The sequence below is a fragment of the Chionomys nivalis genome, chromosome 11 (assembly GCF_950005125.1).
Source record: "Chionomys nivalis chromosome 11, mChiNiv1.1, whole genome shotgun sequence".
Classification (NCBI taxonomy): Eukaryota; Metazoa; Chordata; class Mammalia; order Rodentia; family Cricetidae; genus Chionomys; species Chionomys nivalis.
In genome coordinates this window covers 13,444,626-13,464,724 of record NC_080096.1, presented here as the reverse complement: position 1 = coordinate 13,464,724, position 20,099 = coordinate 13,444,626, and the positions used below count along the sequence as shown (strand labels likewise).

The 20,099-nt window shown below is 50.4% G+C and overlaps 2 protein-coding genes across 3 annotated transcripts; both read left to right on the top strand.

Moving 5' to 3' along the window:
• The first annotated feature begins 52 nt into the window (after positions 1 to 52).
• LOC130883386 (aflatoxin B1 aldehyde reductase member 2) lies at positions 53 to 7,608 on the top strand. The gene is made up of 7 exons (XM_057783717.1): positions 53 to 393; positions 4,412 to 4,599; positions 4,782 to 4,886; positions 5,439 to 5,535; positions 5,722 to 5,821; positions 6,701 to 6,830; positions 7,220 to 7,608. Exons 1-7 carry the CDS (start codon positions 72 to 74, stop codon positions 7,379 to 7,381), a joined length of 1,104 nt encoding a protein of 367 aa, XP_057639700.1. The 5' UTR covers positions 53 to 71; the 3' UTR covers positions 7,382 to 7,608.
• Positions 7,609 to 12,552: 4,944 nt separating this feature from the next.
• LOC130883389 (aflatoxin B1 aldehyde reductase member 3) lies at positions 12,553 to 19,853 on the top strand. Of its 2 annotated transcripts, XM_057783722.1 has the most exons (8): positions 12,553 to 12,623; positions 12,841 to 13,049; positions 15,335 to 15,522; positions 15,681 to 15,785; positions 16,000 to 16,096; positions 16,340 to 16,439; positions 18,409 to 18,538; positions 19,471 to 19,853. In XM_057783722.1, the coding sequence occupies exons 2-8, from the start codon at positions 12,848 to 12,850 to the stop codon at positions 19,630 to 19,632; spliced, it is 984 nt and encodes a 327-aa protein (XP_057639705.1). In that variant the 5' UTR covers positions 12,553 to 12,623; positions 12,841 to 12,847; the 3' UTR covers positions 19,633 to 19,853. The 2 variants fall into 2 exon arrangements, with proteins under 2 accessions (XP_057639705.1, XP_057639704.1); XM_057783721.1 differs by lacking the exon at positions 12,553 to 12,623 and having other exon boundaries at positions 12,793 to 13,049.
• The last annotated feature ends 246 nt before the right edge of the window (positions 19,854 to 20,099 follow it).

Sequence of the window (20,099 nt, the reverse complement as noted above, 5' to 3'; positions counted from 1 at the left end):
CTCCGACGACCCGCCCTCTCCGCGAGCTGTGGGCGGAGCCCGAGGCGTCCAGGCACGCAGGCGCAGTCTTCATGCTGCGTGCAGCGTCCCGAGCTGTGGGCCGAGCGGCTCTTCGCTGTGCTAGTCGCTCGGGGCCTTCCGTAGCGCGTCCTCTCGCCATGTCCCGACCTCCTCCACCCGGCGTCACCTCGGGCGCCCCTCTCCGGCCCGCCACAATTCTGGGCACTATGGAGATGGGGCGCCGCATGGATGCGAGCGCCAGCGCCGCGACGGTACGCGCCTTTATGGATCGCGGCCATAGAGAACTGGACACGGCCTTCGTGTACTGCGACGGACAGTCCGAGAGCATCCTGGGCAGCCTGGGGCTTGGGCTGGGCAGCGGCGACTGCACAGGTAACCGCTGTACCTGCCCCCACACCCCTGCACCGAGTAGAGCTGAGCTGGTGCCCGCACCCGGCGTGCACTGCCCAGGTCCGCACCCCCAAGGGTCTGCACCCAGAAGCTTCCTAAGTTCCCATATCCACAGCTGTGCGCGTCGCTCCGGACCCCAAGCTTCTAAGGCTTTGGAGCCTAAACTACCGAACTGAACTTTGTCCCGCCTCTCCTTCGAAGCTTCTGGAGTTGCAGCTCTGGGCGCGTAGGGGAGAGGGGGTAGCAGGTGCGAGGGAGCTCCTGTTCTGGCCTCTTGCCTCCTACGTCAATCCCTGCCTCTCAACTCTCCAGTTTTCCATTGCTTCCCCACCCCTCCATCTAGGTTTTGTGCTTATGCCCTCCCCTCTTGCCCGCACCACCCCTGCACTCCAGGGGCATGTTTCTCATTCCGGGCTTTGCAGACTTTGTCCTGTGCAGTTGATAGTGCCTGTGGCTCTCAAGGAGACCTGTGGCAATGCCAAGGGCCCAAGGCGGGCAGGGGTGAAAAGTAGCGTGGGGAGAGGGCACTTCCAGCCTTTCTACCCACGCTGTACCAGATCTTGCACTGGGGGCCACTACAGTGGGGAAGTGTCTAACCCACAGAGGGAGTTCCGAGTCCAGCTTGGAAGACCCGAAGCTGTGATTGCTGGGGAGTGCAGGCTGGAGTAGCTTGTGGAGGCCCCAGGGAGAGCAGCAGGCAAAGCTCACAGAGCCTTGAGGCTAGGCCTTGCCTTGTAAGTAACACTGTGCTAGGTAGGAAGGGGCGCTGGAATGTTCGAGCTTGAGAATGCCATGCATGGGGCAGGATGGTCCGTGGTGTGTGTCCCTTGATGGAAGGTGAGGGGAACTGTGCCTCGTTTGCTTGAAGCCACTGGAAGTCTCAGGAGTGTGCCTGATACACAGGGAGGCCTCTTCTTTGCCATCCGGAGATGACTCCTCCCCTTTCCTATACAGCGGTCCTCTCTGGAGCACCTTGGACTCAAAACATGGTACAACTGGAAGGGAATAAGTGAGCAGATCTCTCAAGCCCAGCTCTGTAGCGTTCACCTGGCTGATCTCTCTCTCTCTCTCTCTCTCTCTCTCTCTCTCTCTCTCTCTCTCTCTCTCTCACAGGGTTTCTCTGTGTAGTCCTGACTTGACTGTCCTGGAGCTCGCTCTTGTAGACCAGACTGGCCTTGAACTTACAGAGATCCACCTGTGTCTCTGCCTCCTGAGTACTGGGATTAAAGGCACGCACCACCAGCAGTTTTTCTCTTTAGCCCATTTCTGCTTTTCTTTGAGTCTTTGTATTCACTAGGCCAAAGTCCTCAGGTCACACTTGTAAAAATTCACATGAGAGTGCCTTGGAGCGGTGTATCTGTGTTACAGCCGGGAGATATTGTGGTCCTCTCTCTATCAGAGGACTCCCCCATTGTCTTGCTGAGTCAACATAGGCAAATATTGGTAAATAGACTCCATCATTCATCCATCAGTCCAGGTAGTCGATCGCAGAATCCATCATCCATCCATCCATCAGTCAAGGTAGTTGGGGTCCCCTGTCTGGGAAGAAACAGGGGTGAGTAGGTGACTGAGGAATGTGCAGGCTTCTGAGAGTCTAAAACGGATTCTAAGATTGGTTGCTGTCAAGGAACACATTCAGGTGCCTGTATTGCTTCCCTGTAACTGGAGGTTTCTCTCATGCCCACCAGTTCCTGATTTACCACTTGGGCTTAGTGTTAATTACAAACTGTTTGGCCTGTTAGCTCAGACTTATTATTAACTAGCTCTCACCCATTTCTATTAGTTTATATTTTACCATGAGGCTCGTGACTTGTTACCTCACATCTTGCTTCTCTGGCGGCAGCCTGTCTCGGGCTCCGCCTTCTTTCTCCCTGTTCCGTTGCTTGGATTTCCCACCTAGCTATATTCTGTCCTGCCATAGGCCAAACCAGTATCTTTATTAACCAATGTTAGTAAATCATATTTGCAACATACAGAGGGGCATCTCACATAACTTCCCTAATTTTGGGGGCGGGGTGATGTTTTGTTTTGTTTTTCGAGACTGGGTGACTGTGTACCTCTGACTACCCCAGAACTTACTCTGTACACCAGGCTGACCTCAAACTCAGAGATCCACCGGGGTGTGCCTCCAGAGATTAAAGGCATGCATCACGACCACCTGACTTTTTTATATTTTTCTGATATTTAACTAATTTATATGTATGTATAAATTACATTGGCTAGCCTGGGACTGTAGTTAACAGATGATTGTAAGCCAACATGTGTGGTGATCGAACCTGAGTCCTCTGCAAGAGCAGTAAATGCTCGACACCATCTCTTCACCCGCCCTTGCATCAATTCCTACAGAGTCCTTTACTGGTCTCCCTGCTGAGGTCCTTCTCCATTCTGTGGCTAAAGGGAGCCAAAGGATGGGCTCATCATCCTGACAAAACTTGGGAACATCAAGTCCAAAGTCTGGGATGGAGTTTGAGCATCTTTGGAGTATGGAGTCTGTCTGGAATGGTGTTTGAGCACCTTTGGGATATGGAATCTGCTTTCTTCTCATGCCTCAAGCCCTCCAGCCCCTGCCCTGCGAAATTATATATATATATATATATATATATATATATATATATATATATATATATATATATATTCTTAAAATTCAAAATGGCAGCCTTGTGTGGCAAGCACCTTTATCCACTGAGACACTTTACCAGCCAACATTTTTTTTTAATTCAGCTCTTTTGCTCCATTAAAAGAAATTAAAACTTTGGGGGGCTGGAGAAATGGCTCAGCGGTTAAGAGCATTGCCTGCTTTTCCAAAGGTCCTGAGTTCAATTCTGAGCAACTGCATGGTGGTTCACAACCACCTGCAGGGAGATCTGATGCTGTCTTCTGGCCTCCAGGCACACATGCAGACAGAATACTGAGAATACTGTATACATAATAAATAAATCTTTAAAAAAAAGAAATTAAAACTTTTATAGATATATTTTTATTGTAGGTGTACAAGTGTTTTGTCTGCGTGTATGAATGTGTGTCATGTACCATGTATCCAAAGAGGGCGTTGAATTCTCTAGAACTGAAATAATAGGTGGTTGTAAGCTGCCCTGTGGGTGCTGGGGCTCGAATTGGGTCCTCTGTAAGAGCAGTAAGTGCTTTTAACTGCTGAGACATCTCTCCTGACCCTATTTTGTATCTGAATTAAAAATTATTCTAAAAGCTCCCGTAGTTCATAGATAGCATGATAGTCTATATATAAAATCAGAAGAATTTAAAAACTACCTAGAATTTTGTTTTGTTTGTTTTCCAAGACAGAGTTTCTCAGTAACTATGGAGCCAATCCTAGAACTCATTCTGTAGGCCAGGGTGGCCTAGAACTCACAGAGATCCACCTGCCTCTGCCTCCTGAGTGCTGGGGTTAAAGGTGTGTGCCACTACCTAGAATTTTAAGGTTTATTTAGTTACCTGTTTTATGTATATGAGTGTTCTCTCTGCATGTTTGCCTGCATACCAGAAGAGGGCACCAGATCCCATTGTAGATGGTTGTGAGCCACTATGTGATTGCTGGAGTTGAACTCAGGACCTCTGTGGGAAGAGCCAATGCTCTTAAGTGTTGAGCCATCTTTCCAGACCCCTACCTAGAATTTAAGAAGAAAAAAAAAAAAGATTATTTAATCCCTGTCCCTCCATATGAGGACAGTTCCAGTATTGTTATTTCATTTCATAGATTAGAAAATAGGGACCAAATTAAGTAATTTAACCCGGAACATTTACATTTACATGGCCAGTGAGTAATTCTAATTAATCTTTTTTCTTGTTGTTTTGGTTTTGGGTTTTCGAGACAGGGTTTCACTGTGTAGCTCTGAACTGTCCTGGAACTCACTCTGTAGACCAGACTGGTCTCAAACTCAAAGAGATCCTCCTGTTTCTGCCTCCTGAGTGCTGGTTTTAAAGACTTGCACCATCATGTCTGGCCTTCTAATAAATCTCTCAATCATTATAATCTTCCTGCAAGTGAAAATTGCCACCAAGGCCAACCCTTGGGATGGGAAGTCACTGAAGCCTGACAGTGTCCGGTCCCAGCTGGAGACGTCCCTCAAGCGGCTGCAGTGTCCCCGGGTGGACCTCTTCTACCTACACGCTCCTGACCACAACACCCCTATAGAGGAGACGCTGCGTGCCTGCCACCAGCTGCAGCAGGAGGTGAGGGTGGCCCCTAAGCGCAGAGAGGTGATTTCTACGCCTCTCATCCTGACTCTGCCACGTTAGTGAGGCTCTCTGTGTACCCAGGGTAGATCTGGGCACAGATTCCACTCCCAGGTTCCTCTCCCAGTTGGTTTTCCCTTCTTGGTTCCCTGCACTGATCTGAGTCCTCTCCCCTGCAGGGCAAGTTTGTGGAGCTTGGCCTGTCCAACTATGCCTCCTGGGAGGTGGCTGAGATCTGTACCCTCTGCAAGAAAAATGGCTGGATCATGCCAACTGTGTACCAGGTGAGGGGAACTTGGTGTGCTAGGATTACTCAGACGTAAGAGATCAATTGATCCCCAGTCGTCTTGTGCTTTGGACCCCTCCTTAGACCCTCTGTAGAGTAGCCACCCCTCCTCAAAGCCTGTGGGTACCACCTAATTTCTTACCAGCCTGGCTATTTCTCACCTGCTCGCTTACTACCTGAGCACACACATCTCCATCCCTCTCCCGCCCTGTACTTCAGCCTCGATCATACCTCCCATGTCCTACAAGTACTCAGCCTTGACCCAGAACTGGGAATCCTGTGCCCACAAGCCCTCGGGAGCCTCCAGTCTCTGAAACACGTCTTCGTGGCTGAGCTACTTGGAGTATTCCTTCATCTCAGGGCCCCCTACCTTTGTGCATTTCTCTGCAGAGTAATTTTTTGTTGTTGTTGGAATTTAAGGACAGCCTGTCTAGCCCTATCTCTACACAAAGAAAGGCTTCCAAAATAAATTATTTTTAAAAAGAGGAAAGCTGGGTCCTCTCCCTTGATACATCCACACTTTGCAACAGGCCCCTCTCCTTCCCTGCAGGGCATGTACAACGCTACCACCCGACAGGTGGAGAAGGAGCTCTTCCCCTGCCTCAGACACTTTGGATTGAGGTTCTATGCCTACAACCCTTTGGCTGGTATGGGCTGCCATGGGGACAGGTCCTGTGGGTGAATGGGTGAGCATGCCAAGCCGGACTCTGCAGGTGACTGCCTTATTGGATGCCCTCTCCAGGCTCCCTCCTGCTCTCCAGTTTGCTGGGTGGAGCCAGGCAGCCTCTGGGAGGACTCTGGGCCAGGGTTGATTGACTGTTGCCATCCCACAGGGGGCCTGCTGACAGGGAAATACAAGTATGAAGACAAGGATGGGAAACAGCCCGTGGGCCGCTTCTTTGGGAATAACTGGGCTGAGACCTACAGGAACCGGTGAGCTGGGGTTCTCTTTGTCGAGTGGGTAGGGTGGGATGTCCCCTTTATTTTATGTGACATTCTTAGCTGTGTTCCTAGGGATAAAACCTCCTACCGCCCCTCTCTGTGTTTCTTGATTCATGTGGGTGTGTGGGTGTGTGGGTGTGTGTGGGTGTGGTTTTTCAAGACAGGGTTTCTCTGTATAACAGTCCTTTCTGGCCTACCTCTGCTTCCGGAGTGTTGGAATTAAAGGCGTGTGCCACTACCACCTGGCCTTGATTCTTGGAAGAAATAGCAAATCCTAGCCGGGCAGTGGTGGCGCATGCCTTTAATCCCAGCACTTGGGAGGCAGAGGCAGGCGGATCTCTGGGAGTTCGAGGCCAGCCTGGTCTACAAGAGCTAGTTCCAGGACAGGCTCCAAAACCACAGAGAAACCCTGTCTCGAAAAACCAAAATAAATAAATAAATAAAAAGAAATAGCAAATCCTAAGGTTTCTCTTCTTTTTCTACCTCTGTAAATGGAAATGAGGAAACCCCACCCTCACCCCCAGACTCTGTGGATGCAAAAGTCATTGCTAGTCTGAGATATGCAGTGACAGGAGGGAGAGAGAGGACCTTGGGTAGGGGATTGGGAGGCCAGGGCTAAGTCTGGCTTAGCTTCTCTATTACATTAGACAAATGGTAGACCGGTCTAGGAGTTCCCACTGATGATCTGGCCAGCAAGTGGGCAGCCCAGGAGCGTCTTATGCCCTGTAAAGGAGGAGGTCCTCTCCCGGGAGATACAGCTCCTTCCATGCTACAGGATGGGGGTGGAGCAGTGCCTCGGTAGGCTCTTTGGCTTCAGGCCCCAGTGTGACCCAAGATTCTCACCCAGTGCTGCTCTCCCCACTCACTCAGCTTCTGGAAGGAGCACCACTTCGAGGCCATCGCCCTGGTAGAAAAGGCCCTGCAGACCACCTACGGCAGCAGCTCCCCCAGCATGACCTCAGCTGCCCTGCGCTGGATGTACCACCACTCAGAGCTCCAGGTAGCCCAGCCCCATGAACTCACCTTCTGCCCCTTAGAGGACCCAGAGCGGCCTTTAAGTGATGTCTAGAGTACTTCTCTACTGCTCCAGGGCTAGAGAGATAATTTGGTGTATAAAGTGCTTGTCAGACAGGCATGAGGCAAGTGTCCTATAAAGAGGGGGGAGGTTATTTATGCCTCCCCAGGGAAGAGGTGTAACAAGGGGCAAGAGCCACGTCACATATATTTAGTTGTGAAAGACCCCTTTAGACCTGAGTGCGTGTTCAGGACAGATATACAAAAAGATGCAAGATCCTACCAGGGGATAGGCAAGGTAGGAGTGGGGAGGCATGTGTGACAGGAACCACTAAGGAACAGAAGTGTGCTGAGATCTGCCGTCTCCCCTTGCAGGCCACAGAGGGGGATGCAGTCATCTTGGGCATGTCCAGCCTGGAGCAGCTGGAACAGAACTTGGCGGCCTCTGAGGAAGGGCCCCTGGAGCCGGCTGTCGTGGATGCCTTTAACCAAGCCTGGAACCTGGTTGCCCACGAGTGTCCCAACTACTTCAGATAGATGTCCTGGCTCAAGCTGCCAAGGGCTTTCCCGCCACCTCTTGGCCATTCCCTGCCTGATGCTGACTCAGTGTGGCCTTCTGCTGGTCTCCACCCACGTGGTCTTCTAGATGGCAGCCCTGCTCCCTGTCACCTCACAGTGAGGAAACTCGGGGCTGAGTCTGACAGCACTACTTCCTTTCTGAATAAAGCGGGCATCTGCCTGGCTGCAGCCAGCACTGAACCTCACACTGTCTCCTCTGCTGCTCCACACCTGCTCCCTCCATGCTTCCTCGGGATCCACGAGACAGGGCGGAACCAGGAGCTGGGGCTCCAGGGAGCATAGGTGTGGCATCATGTGAATACCTGCTGCCTGTAGAGGCCAGAAGAGGGTGCTGGGAATCAAACCCATGTCCTATGTAAAAGCAGCCACTATTAACCCTGAGCCACCTTTCCAGCCACCTGACTTTCTTGAGGGCAGTGGGCAGGCCCAGCTGCCTCAGCTGTGGCTCCATGGAATGAGGAACTGTTTCAGGAGCCCTGGATCCAGGCTCACAGTTAAAGTTGCTTTGTTCCCAGCTCGAGCAAAATCCATTCTGTATACTTTGTGAACCACCTAAGGCAGAGAAGAGTGATGGGAAAGTTCCCAGCTGTGCCTCCATTCAGAAGTCTGACCCTCCACTGAGTGCACACAATGCAGGGCCTCCTATCCTTGTCCATCTTGGCTGTGTTCCAGCACCCAAAGGGGAGGACTACACCAGAGAGAATGGGAGGACCCAGGTCACAGAATCTGGTTCTAGTAAGAGGCTTCCAGGATGGAGCCCCAGTTCGATGTCACCACGGGACCACCCTTTCAGCTTTCCCGACCCTCAGCTTCTCCCCCCACTCCTTAGAGACACTCACCCGTTCACCTCCTCCTTTGTGCGGTTGGTAAAGAGGAGGCCAACTTCACCTCTCAACTTCTTGCTGACCTGAAAAACGACAGTGAGCACCACTGCTCCTTCACCAAGGGCCCCAGCCACTGGGGATGCCCGGTTATCATCAGAAACCTTTTCTGATTGGTACGACCCCTAGTACGCAGGGCACGAGGGCACAATAGGAACAAGGGCCTTATCCACTGGGGACACCTGGTTATCATCAGAAAGCTTTCCTTTTTTTTTTTAATATTTATTTATTCATTATGTGTACAGCATTCCTTCCATATGTGCCCACAAGCCAGACGGGGGCACCAGGTCTCATTATAGATTGTTGTGAGCCACCATGTGGTTGCTGGGAATTGAACTCGGGACCTCTGGAAGAGCAGCAGTCAGTGCTCTTAACCACTGAGCCATCTCTCCAGCCCTCTTTTTTTTTTTTTTTTTTTTTTTTTTTTTCTGGTTTTTTGAGGCATGGTTTCCCTGTATCTTTGGAACCTGTCCTGGAACTCAGTCAAACTCATAGAGATCCACCTGTCTCTGTCTCTCGAACATTAAAGGTGTGCACCACCCTGTCTGGCCTAACACCTTTTCTGGTTGGTAAAACTCCCAATAGGCAAGGCAGGAGGGCATAATGGGAACAACCCCATGGGCCTGCAGATTAAGAAGAAGACAAACTTAAACTGATCTTGTCTCTCCTGGACCCAGAAATCCCTAAATACGTCTCCTTACATAAACCAGGGGCCCTTAGTTCCTTGGGCTGACTGCTTGACTTATTGCAGTGTGGCAGCAGGACTCAGTCCTGCCGAGGGAGTGTTCTCAAAGGTAACCCTAACCTCCTGCCTGAGGCAGGACCATTTCCTGCGATAGGGCATGGTGCAGAGGCTACCAATGGCCAGGCTCTGCTATGGAATAACGTACTGCTGCGGTCTGCAGGAATCGTGCAGTGAGATTTCAGCTGATCAGACAGACCCACCAGAACGAATGCATTCTGATGGAGGCAAACCCAGTTCGCAGGGCACTGGGCCTACCATCTTTTGCATACTAACTGATTCTCACAGGGGATCTCTTGTTTAGTCATAAGCACTCTCCCTTGGTGCAAGATTCAACAGAGTATGGATCATTGGACCCAATTCTTTTCCATGTACTGGCCTATTGGGTCATCACTCCCAACTCTGTGGGACCTCCAGTGGGAAATTTAGTCACACAATCAATAACCTTGGTTCCCACGGTCTAATCTCCGTTTTGTTCCCCGAGATACATCAGAAGCCACCTCCCTGCGGCTATCCTCCATTTGGCAGGACAAATGCAGTCAGGAAAGGAGTCTTTCATATAGATCACATTCGTGACCTTCATAGATAAAGGGACCTCCAAGCTCAGAGAACTGCCTTTGTTTTGTGTGTGTATAAACTGGAAACTTTACAGAACAGGAGAACAGCAGGCGAAGAATAAGGAAACAGACGCAGGAAAGGACGTAGTGGGTAGATCTTTTCACCCTCAGATCTAAGTCCCGTGCTTGCTGTGAGTCTTCTTCTGGCCCCTGAGAGGACACCGAGGCTGGCACTCAGAGGTCCCCGATAATGTACCATTCCACCTTTTTGAAAAGACAGAACTTGCCGGGTGGTGGTTGTGCGGGTTGTACACTCCCTTACTCCAGACGCTCGGGAGGCAGAGGCAGGCAGGTCTCTTAGTCTCAAGTCAGTCTAGTGTACACAGAGAAACCCTGGGTCAAAAAACCAAATGAAAAAAAGAAAGAAAGGAGAGTATCCATAGTCAACCAAAATAAGATAATCATCTATCTCACTTTTTGTTTTGTTTTGTTTTGTTTTTCGAGACAGGGTTTCTCTGTAGCTTTGGAGCCTGTCCTGGAACTAGCTCTTGTAGACCAGGCTGGCCTCAAACTCACAGAGATCCCCCCACCTCTGCCTCCCAAGTGCTGGGATTAAAGGCGTGCGCCACCATCGCCTGGCAATAATCTAACTCATTAGCATAGTCTTTAATGAGTGGTAAAATTGCTTGTTACCAAATAATTATTTTCAAAGATTTTGTTTTACATTTTATTATTATTTGAGACTGGTTCTGGTGGAGCCCAGATGACCTGCAACTTACTATGCCGCTGAGGATGACCTTGAGCTCCCAATCCTGACTCTGTGGGAAGTATTGGGGTGACGAGCATGACTCGGCATACCCAGCTTCCATAACCTTCTCTAGGGCTTATCAGCATGTGTTTGAAGAGTATGCCTATTTCTATATACTGATGTGATTATGTGATTGGAGTCTCATAAAAACTTCTCTAATCAGAAGCAGTGGCCAATGGGAAAAGTTTAGGAAATCAGTGCTTGAGCTATAGTCCCTGAACCCCGATTTTTATTGACTTGGGTATTTTTGTTGTTGTTGTTGTTGTTGACTTGAGACAAGGTCTCATGTAATCCTTGAGTCTCCTGCTTCTTCATCCCAAATGGTGGGTGGGGGTGTGGCCCCCCACACTCAGGTTCTCTTTTGTTGTTGTTGTTTTGTTCTTTGTTTTTTGAAAAAGGGTTTCTCTGTGAAATATCCCTGACTGCCCTAGAACTCACTCTGTAGACCAGGCTGTCTTCGAATTCACAGAGATCCCACCTGCCTCTGCCTCCTGAGCGCTGGGGATTAAAGGCGTGTGCCAACACAGCCCAGCTGTGGCTGCCTTCTAATAATCTTTTTTTTTCTTCTTCTCTGTTTTGGAGGACTGGTCTCTCTCATACTGTAGCCCAGGAAGGACTGGAACTCACTAGATAGTCCAGGCTAGCTCCAGCAGCCAGCAATCTTCTCAAACATGAGCCATCACACTCGGCAAGGTCACCTATTGTAGTGTACAGCTCTGAAGGTTTGGACATACAGTCTTGAGTCACCCCACAATCAACACACAGTCCCATCCCCCAGCGCAGCTCTCCATGACCTCTCTCTGAGGACCCTGGAAACCAATGGTATGTGTTCTGGTGCTGGAGTGTTGTGGGGTACCCACCAGAGAAGGCGGTTCACACATGGGTTTAAGACAACAGAAAGTCTCTATTAGCCAACCAGAGACCCCTGGACATTTAGGATCCAAGAGTAGCCCTCAGCATTTACAGGGTGAGCTTTTAAGCACAAAAACCATATTCTGGGTTGACATTCTTCAGTGTTTGCCAGAAACAGAACTGCAGAAGACAAAAAACAAGGTGGGTACAGTGAGGGACATTCCCAGAACTGAGGGATTAGGTCTTTGCTTCATTTTGGAAGGTGATGCTGTCTCCATGTTGAGTTTTATAAGCTGAATGGAATTTCCATCATGGAGTCAGTTCTGCCAAGGTCTGGGGTCTGCATTAGCCGAGGAGCCAGAGAGGGCACTGGACCCTCTGGAACTGCAGTTACAGAAGGTTGTGAGTGGCCATGTGGGCGTTGGAAATCACACCTGGGTCCTCTGGAAGAGCAGCCGGTGTTTTAACTGCCGAGCCGCCTATCCTTCTGTTTCCTGTCCCTGTGGAGTTGTCTCTTTGCAGTGGTGTCACACGCAGAATCACGCGTGTGGCCCCAAGGCTTCTTCCACCTGCTGAGATTCCTCTGCTACCGTGAGTTCACAGCTTAGTCCTTTGCCCACTCTACCCAGAGGGACATTCAGGTTGTTTCTGTATTCTGCCACTTCCAAGTGAACAACTCTAAAGTCTCCTGTATGGCAGAGATATGGCTCAGTTGGTAGAGGGCTCCAGGGTCACAAAATCCTGGTGAGATTGCCAACACCTGTCATCCCAGAAACTTAGTAGGTGTGGGCAAAAGAACAGGAAGTTCAAAGTCATCCTCAACTACATAATGACTTGAAGCCAACCTGAGATACAGGAGATTCTTAGAAATGCATATATTTGTGTGTGTGTAATTTTTTAAAATAACAGAGAAACATTTGGACATAGGTTTTTGTATGAATATAGCATTTCATATCATTGAATAAAAAAGACAGAAGAATAAACTGCTGAATCATTGTCACTAACCTTTGGTAAACAATTCAGTGAAAGTTCCGGCCCTTTTCATCGCTCCTCGACCTTTGAGGCCTGTCACAGGCGAGAGGAGTTAACAAGTGACCTATCCCCTCAACCACAAATCATTTATCAAGCTATTTGTTTTAGACAAGGTCTTTGGTAGCCCAGATGAACTTTGAATTCTTAATCTTCCTGTCTCTACCTCCCTTCCCAAGTACAGAGGTTTAAGACCTGGAGGAGGAGACAAGAGACACAGGAAGGCTCAGCAGAGGGGCAGAGAAAACAGAGAGGGATGCCAGCTGTCAACCATCGGGTTTGCCTGCACTTTAGTTCATGGGCACCGACCACCTACCTCCAGGGGATGAAGGTAGATGCAAGTTTTGCAGCACACGTACAGAGGGTCCCCAACTTTAAAGAGTTCCTCACACCAGCCAGCACAAACCTGCTCCTCCGCTGCTTGCTCCGCCCCATGGGCGTGACCACCACCTGCTATTAAAGCTGAATGCACCTCTGCACTCGCTAGAGCTGCAGACTCCTGGATCCTCCTTCCTCTCTTATCCTTCACCTTCCTCCACCTCTACCAGAGCCATCATGTCGTCTGCTCGGCCCGCCACTGTTCTGGGTGCCATGGAGATGGGGCGTCGCATGGATCAGACCTCCAGCGCATCTTCGGTGCAAGCCTTCCTGAAGCGCGGCCACACTGAGATCGACACCGCCTTCGTGTATGCGGAAGGCCAGTCAGAGACAATCCTGGGCGGCCTAGGGCTCGGGCTGGGCCGCAGTGGCTGCAAAGGTAACAGTCAAATCTGTCATCTCCCTGACCCAGGACAGCTTTGTCTGGCTCCCTTTGTCCGGAGCCCTGATCTCCCCTTGTCCACGCAAGAGCTCTGAGAACCGCACCTCTTCAGACACGCAAACTCTTCAGACATAGCTAGCTTTCAGTTTGGCAGTCTCCTTCCACACCTTCTTCTGAAAGAATAGCTGAGGATCCTCCTCGCATTGTGTGCCTAGCTCTGGTCCAGCCTGGACCCATGTAGCTAGCCCCTTTGTGCGATCTGGGCTGCTGCCAGTAGGTACCCTGGGAGCACCTGATCTACAGGACTCCTGCTCAGCACTACCACCCCAGACTAAGACCACTTTCTTCCTTTGTTAATGGCACTGGATCATTTAGAGGATGAGCCTTTGATTAACAAGACCTCTTGCTCCATTACGGTGGAGGCCATATGATCAAGTGCAGCCCTGCAAAGAAAACAGGGCCCTACAGAAATGCAGCTCTCTTGAGCTCTCTACTCAATTATTCCCCTGCCTCAGCCTCTACAGGCAGCACTGCACTTCTCTGGGCTGCTGCTATGCTGTATGGAACTCTTCCTCTTCCATTGCACGCTGACCACTGCCCTATGGAGTTCTACTCTGGGATTCACAGCACAGTGGGATCCAGAACAGAAGCAGACCCATGCACTCGGTGCCTTGCTGTTTCTAGATCTCCTGCCTACCTCCCAGTGAAAGGAGGAGTTATATCTTGTGATAGTATCTGTGTATGCAGCCCAGGCGAACCTAGGATCTACATGTAGCTCAGGCTGGGCTACTCCTGCCCAGCTTCCAGAGTGCTGGCATTATACATTATGTCACCCATTACTACCACCAGAACCTGGCTCTGATTTCTGATTGAAATAGCTTTTTTGAGCCCTCCCTCCTTTCCCTGTTTGTGTTCAGGGCTGCTTGGCCCAAAGCCACAGCTCAGCTTGTCCTATGAGGAAGGTCAAGTAATGTGGGAGAATGGAAAGTCCCAGGTATGTGACTCAGGAGTGTCAGGGGCTCCACTGACTGCCTTGGGCTGCTGAACTGACTTATCAAGTGTGGAAAGTGCCTTTTGCATGTCCATCCATCCATCCATCAGCCAGCCAGCCCACCCATCCATCCATCCACCTGTCTGTCCATCTGTCCATCCATCCTTCCATCCTCCCATTGATCATACATCCATTTATCCACCATCCAACCATCCAACTGGACTTTCAGCAGGGCAGGGAGAGAAGTAGGGACTCTCTCAGATGGTCCAGAACTGGTCTGTTTTCCCAATCAGAGTCTGTAGCTGGCCCTGACTTTCCTTCTCCCAGGCTCTCAGCAAAGCCTCTGCCATCTCTGTCCCCAGATCCTTCTGCACCTTCCATCCCTGTAATCACACATGCCCTGTGCCCATGCTGCAGTCAGGGTCACCTTTCAAAACATCTGGAAATGACCACAGCGCTGTGGACTAGAAGGATTCAGAGACTCCCTCGCCGACAACCCCAGGTCTAATCTCCAGACTCCAAGTGGGGTGCTATGTTTCTCTCCAGCTGTTCTCTTTTCTCTATCCCCGTGTCCCTTACCACAGACCTTCTTCCTGTAAACAAGTACCTCAATGTCCTTGGTCTGCTAGCTTCTCACTTGCCCTAGACACTCAGATGAGATTCTCAGGAACCCCTGTGACCCCAGGCTAGCCTCTGCCTCCCTGCTCTCCTACTGTGGAACCTCAAGTTTTGCCCTGTATTCTGCAAGGCCATGAGCACAGGTCCTGTGCATCCACCAGCCCCAGTGCCTGGTTTGGCTCATCTAAGTGCCCAGTAGGTCATTATCACTGCAAGGATACCAACCACTCTTCATGTTCATTGTCAGCTATGCCTGTCAACCCTCGGGGCTTCTCCGAAAGCCATTATCACTCTCATTGTCATTTACAGTTGGCAGCATTGAGGAGCACTCAGTTTAGTCAAGGCCACAGCTCCTAATGGCAGAGCTGCAATTTGAACCCAATTATATCTCTGCCTTTGTCTGTATATTTCTTAATTCTCTCTCTCTCCTTCCCCTCATTCTCCCTCCATCCCTCCTTTGCCCTCTCTTGTTTTTTGGATACAGTCTTTCATATAGAACTAGATTTGTACTATGTAGACAAGCCTACCTTGAGTTCCTGATTCTTTCCTCAAACCAGCAGATTTGGTATCAGAGGCAGGCACCACCATATTCTGCCCAGTTCTGTTCCTCAACTGTTACAGTAGATACTGTTTGATAAAGTGACTTTAACTTGCATTTTTCCCCCCTGGAAAGTCAAAATTGCAACCAAGGCTATTCCAATGTTTGGGAAGACATTGAAGCCTGATGATGTCCGGTCCCAGCTGGAGACGTCCCTGAAGCGGCTGCAGTGTCCCCGGGTGGACCTCTTCTACCTACACATGCCAGACCACAACACCCCTATAGAGGAGACGCTGCAGGTCTGCCACCAGCTGCATCAGGAGGTGAGTGTGGCCCCTGAGCTTGGCCACTCCCTGCCAGGGGAGGGAGTGCTGGCAACACAGGGCGGGCACAGACCTCGCTCCAGGCTGCCCTCCCAGTCAGTCTCCCCTTCCTGGTCTCCTGGACTGAGCTGGGCTCTGATGGAGTCTCTCCCCTGCAGGGCAAGTTTGTGGAGCTTGGCCTGTCCAACTATGCCTCCTGGGAAGTGGCTGAGATCTGTACCCTCTGCAAGAAAAATGGCTGGATCATGCCAACTGTGTACCAGGTGAGAGGAATCTGGTGTTTTAGAACCATCCAGATTTTGGGGTCTAAGGTTCCACTGAGTCTCGATCTTTAGCATGACCATGAGACCTGCCGACAGCACTGTGTGAATGCCCTGAATGTCTAGGTCTGGGATTCTTAAGGTTAAACTGATGGATTTAGGAGGATACATTTGGTGTCTGTTGACATGTCCTCCCTCTCCAAATGTCTCCCTGCAGGGCATGTACAATGCCACCACCCGGCAGGTGGAGAAGGAGCTCTTCCCCTGTCTCAGACACTTTGGATTGAGATTCTATGCCTTCAACCCTTTGGCTGGTAAGGGCTGCCATGGGGAACGGCCATGTGGATGTGTGGGTGGGTGGGCATGCCTGGCCTGTGTTTCTCCTATTGATGGCCTGGTGGATGCTCATCTCAGACCTGGGAAGTCTGGAGCTTCAAGAAGGGGTTCCTGGATCTTCTCATTCCAGGCTCCCTCCTGTTCTCCAGTTCCTAGCAGGGAATGACCTGGCTATCTCTGGGAGGAGTCTAGACCAGGTTCTGACTGCTGTCTTCCTGCAGGTGGTCTGCTGACGGGCAGGTATAAATACCCGGACAAGGATGGAAAGCAGCCTGATAGCCGCTTCTTTGGGAATCAGTTTGCTCAGCTTTACATGAAGCGGTGAGCTGTGATGAGGGGGCTGTGTCTGGAAGAGAAGTGCTATAGGTTTCTTTGGTTGGAGGGAGGATCCCTGAGGCTGCTTTCTTGGGGACCAGCCCTACTGTGGTTTCAGCCCTAAGACTCTGGATGTTAGCTGCCCTGGGCCTTGGAGGGATGTTCTTGCATTGTCATAGGGATGGCCTGATGTCTGTACATTGTTACCCTGTGTGTGATTCTTGGAAAAAGCTCTTCCACTGCCAACATTGAGAGGACAACCCCAGATGGACTTGGGGGAGCCTGGAGCTTGGTGCTGATCCAATGAGTCTTAGTCCTGTGACATCTTTTTCGTAAAATTGTCATCGTTGTCTTAAGTGGTCATAGGTGGACAATGTTCAAGGCCACATCCTTCTCCTTCTTCCTTCCTTCCTTCCTTCCTTACCTTTTTTTTTAGTTTGAGTCAAAATCCAGTGTATCCAGGCTGGTCTCAAACTTGCTTTGTATTTGAGGTTGACCTTGAACTCCTGATCTTCATGCCTCCCCATAAAGACCTAGGAGATTTATTTTTGTTTTTTCCACACAGGTTTTTGTGTGTGTGTGTGTGTGTGTGTTTGTGTGTGTGTGTGTGTGTGTGTGTGTGTGTGTAGCAATAGTTGTCCTGGAACTAACCCTTTAGACCAGATTGGCCTTCACCTTAGAGATCCTCCTGCCTCTGCCCCCTGAGCATTGGGATTATAGGTGCCACCAATACTTGGGCAATGAGCTAGGATTCCTAGTGTCTCTCAGAATGTTCTTCTCCAAATTTTAAGTACCTAAAAATGTATCTGACTGGGGAAACTGAGGCAGAAGGATTACGAGTGCAAGGCCTGCCTATCGCCTGGGACGGAGTGCTCAAAGCTCTGGCTTTGATTCCCAGCACTACAAAAATAGAAAGAACAAAAAGAAAAATTACCAAAGATTCGATCTTTCTTTCAAGTGACTTTTTTGGAGGTCTAGTTTGACCCAGTATAGTGTACAACTTGTGTTGTTCCTGTCTCAGTCTCCTGAGATGTGGGATCAGATGTGTAAGTCTCCATGTCGAGCCACTGTGTGGAACTCTTACACTTCTCTCCCCTCTGGTATCTTAGCTGCCATGTCTCCAAGGTTCATTGCTGAGCATAGACTGATGCTTTTGCTGTTTGTAGTCTCTGTCTGGGAAGAAAAGGCCCAACAAGCAAGCTTCCTACAGGAGGCTGTGATATTGGTTTGATTGGAAAAATCCAAAGTTAAAAGCGGTGAGCAGAGTGTGTTAGCCTGACTGTGCACCCGGCTTGATTCAAGCCTGACCTGCAGGGAGTGTGCTGCTCACTGGCAGAGCAATGGTTGGTGTGAGGACGCCTTGCCTTTGATGCTCAGCACCTCAGAACAAAATGGCAACCACAAAGAACCCCTAGCTGCAGCCGCCCCCCACTAACAGTCTGTGATCCTTCTGCCTGGAGTACAAACCATTGCATTTCACACACTGTCAGATTCCAGGGTTCTCCTCCAGAGAATCAAGTCCTGGTGGTCTTCACCATGGTGACATTCTTTACAATGAAACCCACTAAGCTCTTGCTCTGAGGAAGTCACTGAGACAGGCTGCAGGGAGAGTGTTCCCTCTCACAGGAAGTAGACCAGGAGTTCAGGGAAGGGAGGCAACCACAGAAGCCAGACTGGTGCCCAGGACTTTAGCCACACTTTTGTGTGAAACAGGACTCCCAAGTGTGTTGTGGCAGCTGAGAGTTCTCATTTTGGCCGCTGTATTATTAACATTTGACGAGCATGTAAATTCCTGATTCTTGTCTTCAGTGTCTCTCCCTGACCTATGAGTGGCCTTGGAGACCTCTGTGTTCAGATCCTGAAGGGGCAGAGCTCTGCCTGAGGACAGAAGCCACCTCAGGGATACAGGGGTTAGGTCACCCTCTAGTGACCCCTGAGAAACTGACCCCCATGTGACTGTCTCCCACCCATTCAGGTACTGGAAGGAGGAACACTTCAAGGGCATCGCTCTGGTAGAGAAGGCTCTGAAATCCAGCTATAGCACCAGCACCCCCAGTATGACCTCGGCCGCCCTGCGCTGGATGTACCATCACTCACAGCTCAAGGTAGCCCAGGAGGTCCTGGCGGTTCAGCCTCTGCTGTGAAGTTGGATAGGGGAAATGGAGTCATGGAGTTGGGGGGTGGGGAGTGGATCCCACTGTGACTCCACCTTCTCTGGCCCAGCTTCTCCCAGGCTGGTGACACATGGTAGTGCTAGCTTACCTGCTGTGTTCCAATGACTGTGTGAAGTCTAGTCATCTGGATTGTTTTTCTTAAAGAACTAGTTATTTTCATTTTGTCTGCGTGAGTGCCTTGCCTGGTGGCCACATGTGCTTGTAGTGCCAGCAGAAGCCAGAAGAGGGTGGCATATCCCCTGGGATTGTAGTTACAAGTGCTTGTGAGCCAGCATCATGTGGGCACTGAAAACCTGAACACCCGAATCCAGGTTGTCTTCAAGAGCAGAAACTGCTCCTAGCGGTTAAGCCATCCCTCCAGCTCCCATGATCTTATTTCCATATGGAGAAACTTGTTCTCCATATGAGCAAGAGGTTTCCTTGCTAAAGTCCCACAGCTCCATGGTGTAGGAAATCAGCATAGATTTGACTCTGAAAAGTACATTAAAAAAGAAATTGTTTATTAACGTCCCTACAGCACTCCCTGGAGAGAGAACTCAATTCCGTGTCCCTGGGAGCATCCCTTTCTGTCTGCTGTCCCCACTTCCTCTCCTTAACCCCCTTCTCCAGTGGGGGCATTCTGGGGTAATGTTGCCCCTTTAGTTCTTGGTAAATGTCAGGCCTGAATCTAAGTTTTTCCCAAACTGTCCTGCAGGGCAGAGGAGCCTGGCAGCCCTTGGCTGTTTGGAGACGGTAGTCATTTCTCCTAGAAGCAATACTCAAGTGAAAACAGATCCTAAATCTCAGCAAGCGACGGGCAGGAGGGGCGGGTGATGAGTCGATGGGATGGCAGATGTGTGCTGGAATCTGTATGTCTCTTGCAGGGCGCCCATGGGGATGCGGTCATTCTGGGCATGTCCAGTCTGGAGCAATTGGAGCAGAACTTGGCCTGCGTTGAAGAAGGGCCCCTGGAGCCAGCTGTCGTGGAGGCCTTTGACCAAGCCTGGGACCTGATTGCTCATGACTGTCCCAACTACTTCCGCTAAGCTGGTTCTGACTTGGGGAGGTGTAGTAGTTACTGCCTGTCACTCTGTGTTCTAGCCTGGCTAGTCTGGGCCGTGAGCTGAGTCAGGTGCTCTTTCCCTCCTCATCCAGATCTCTGATGGTTTTGTTTTGTTTTGCTTCTTTCTATTGCCTTGTTCTACACCCAGTTGTCTTCAGTGTGAGAGCTGCCTGAGCTCTCCCCACCACCTCCTGTTGAATAAAACCTGCCGTGGCTGTAGCTCAGGCTGCAGCAGATCTGGTGGCCTTAGTTGAAATTCATGTGGCTTACTCCTTGCTTTCCTTCTGAGGGCCCACGAGAAGGGTGCAGGAGTGTGCCTGGTCCTCAGAGGGCAGAGGCTGTGGGAGGCCTGCTCTCTAGCAGTGGGGCTTGGTGGTGGCTCAAGTCAGAAAAACACCCAGGATCCTTCTGGCACCAGGCATTGCCTTCCTCCCCACCATGGTTCCCCAC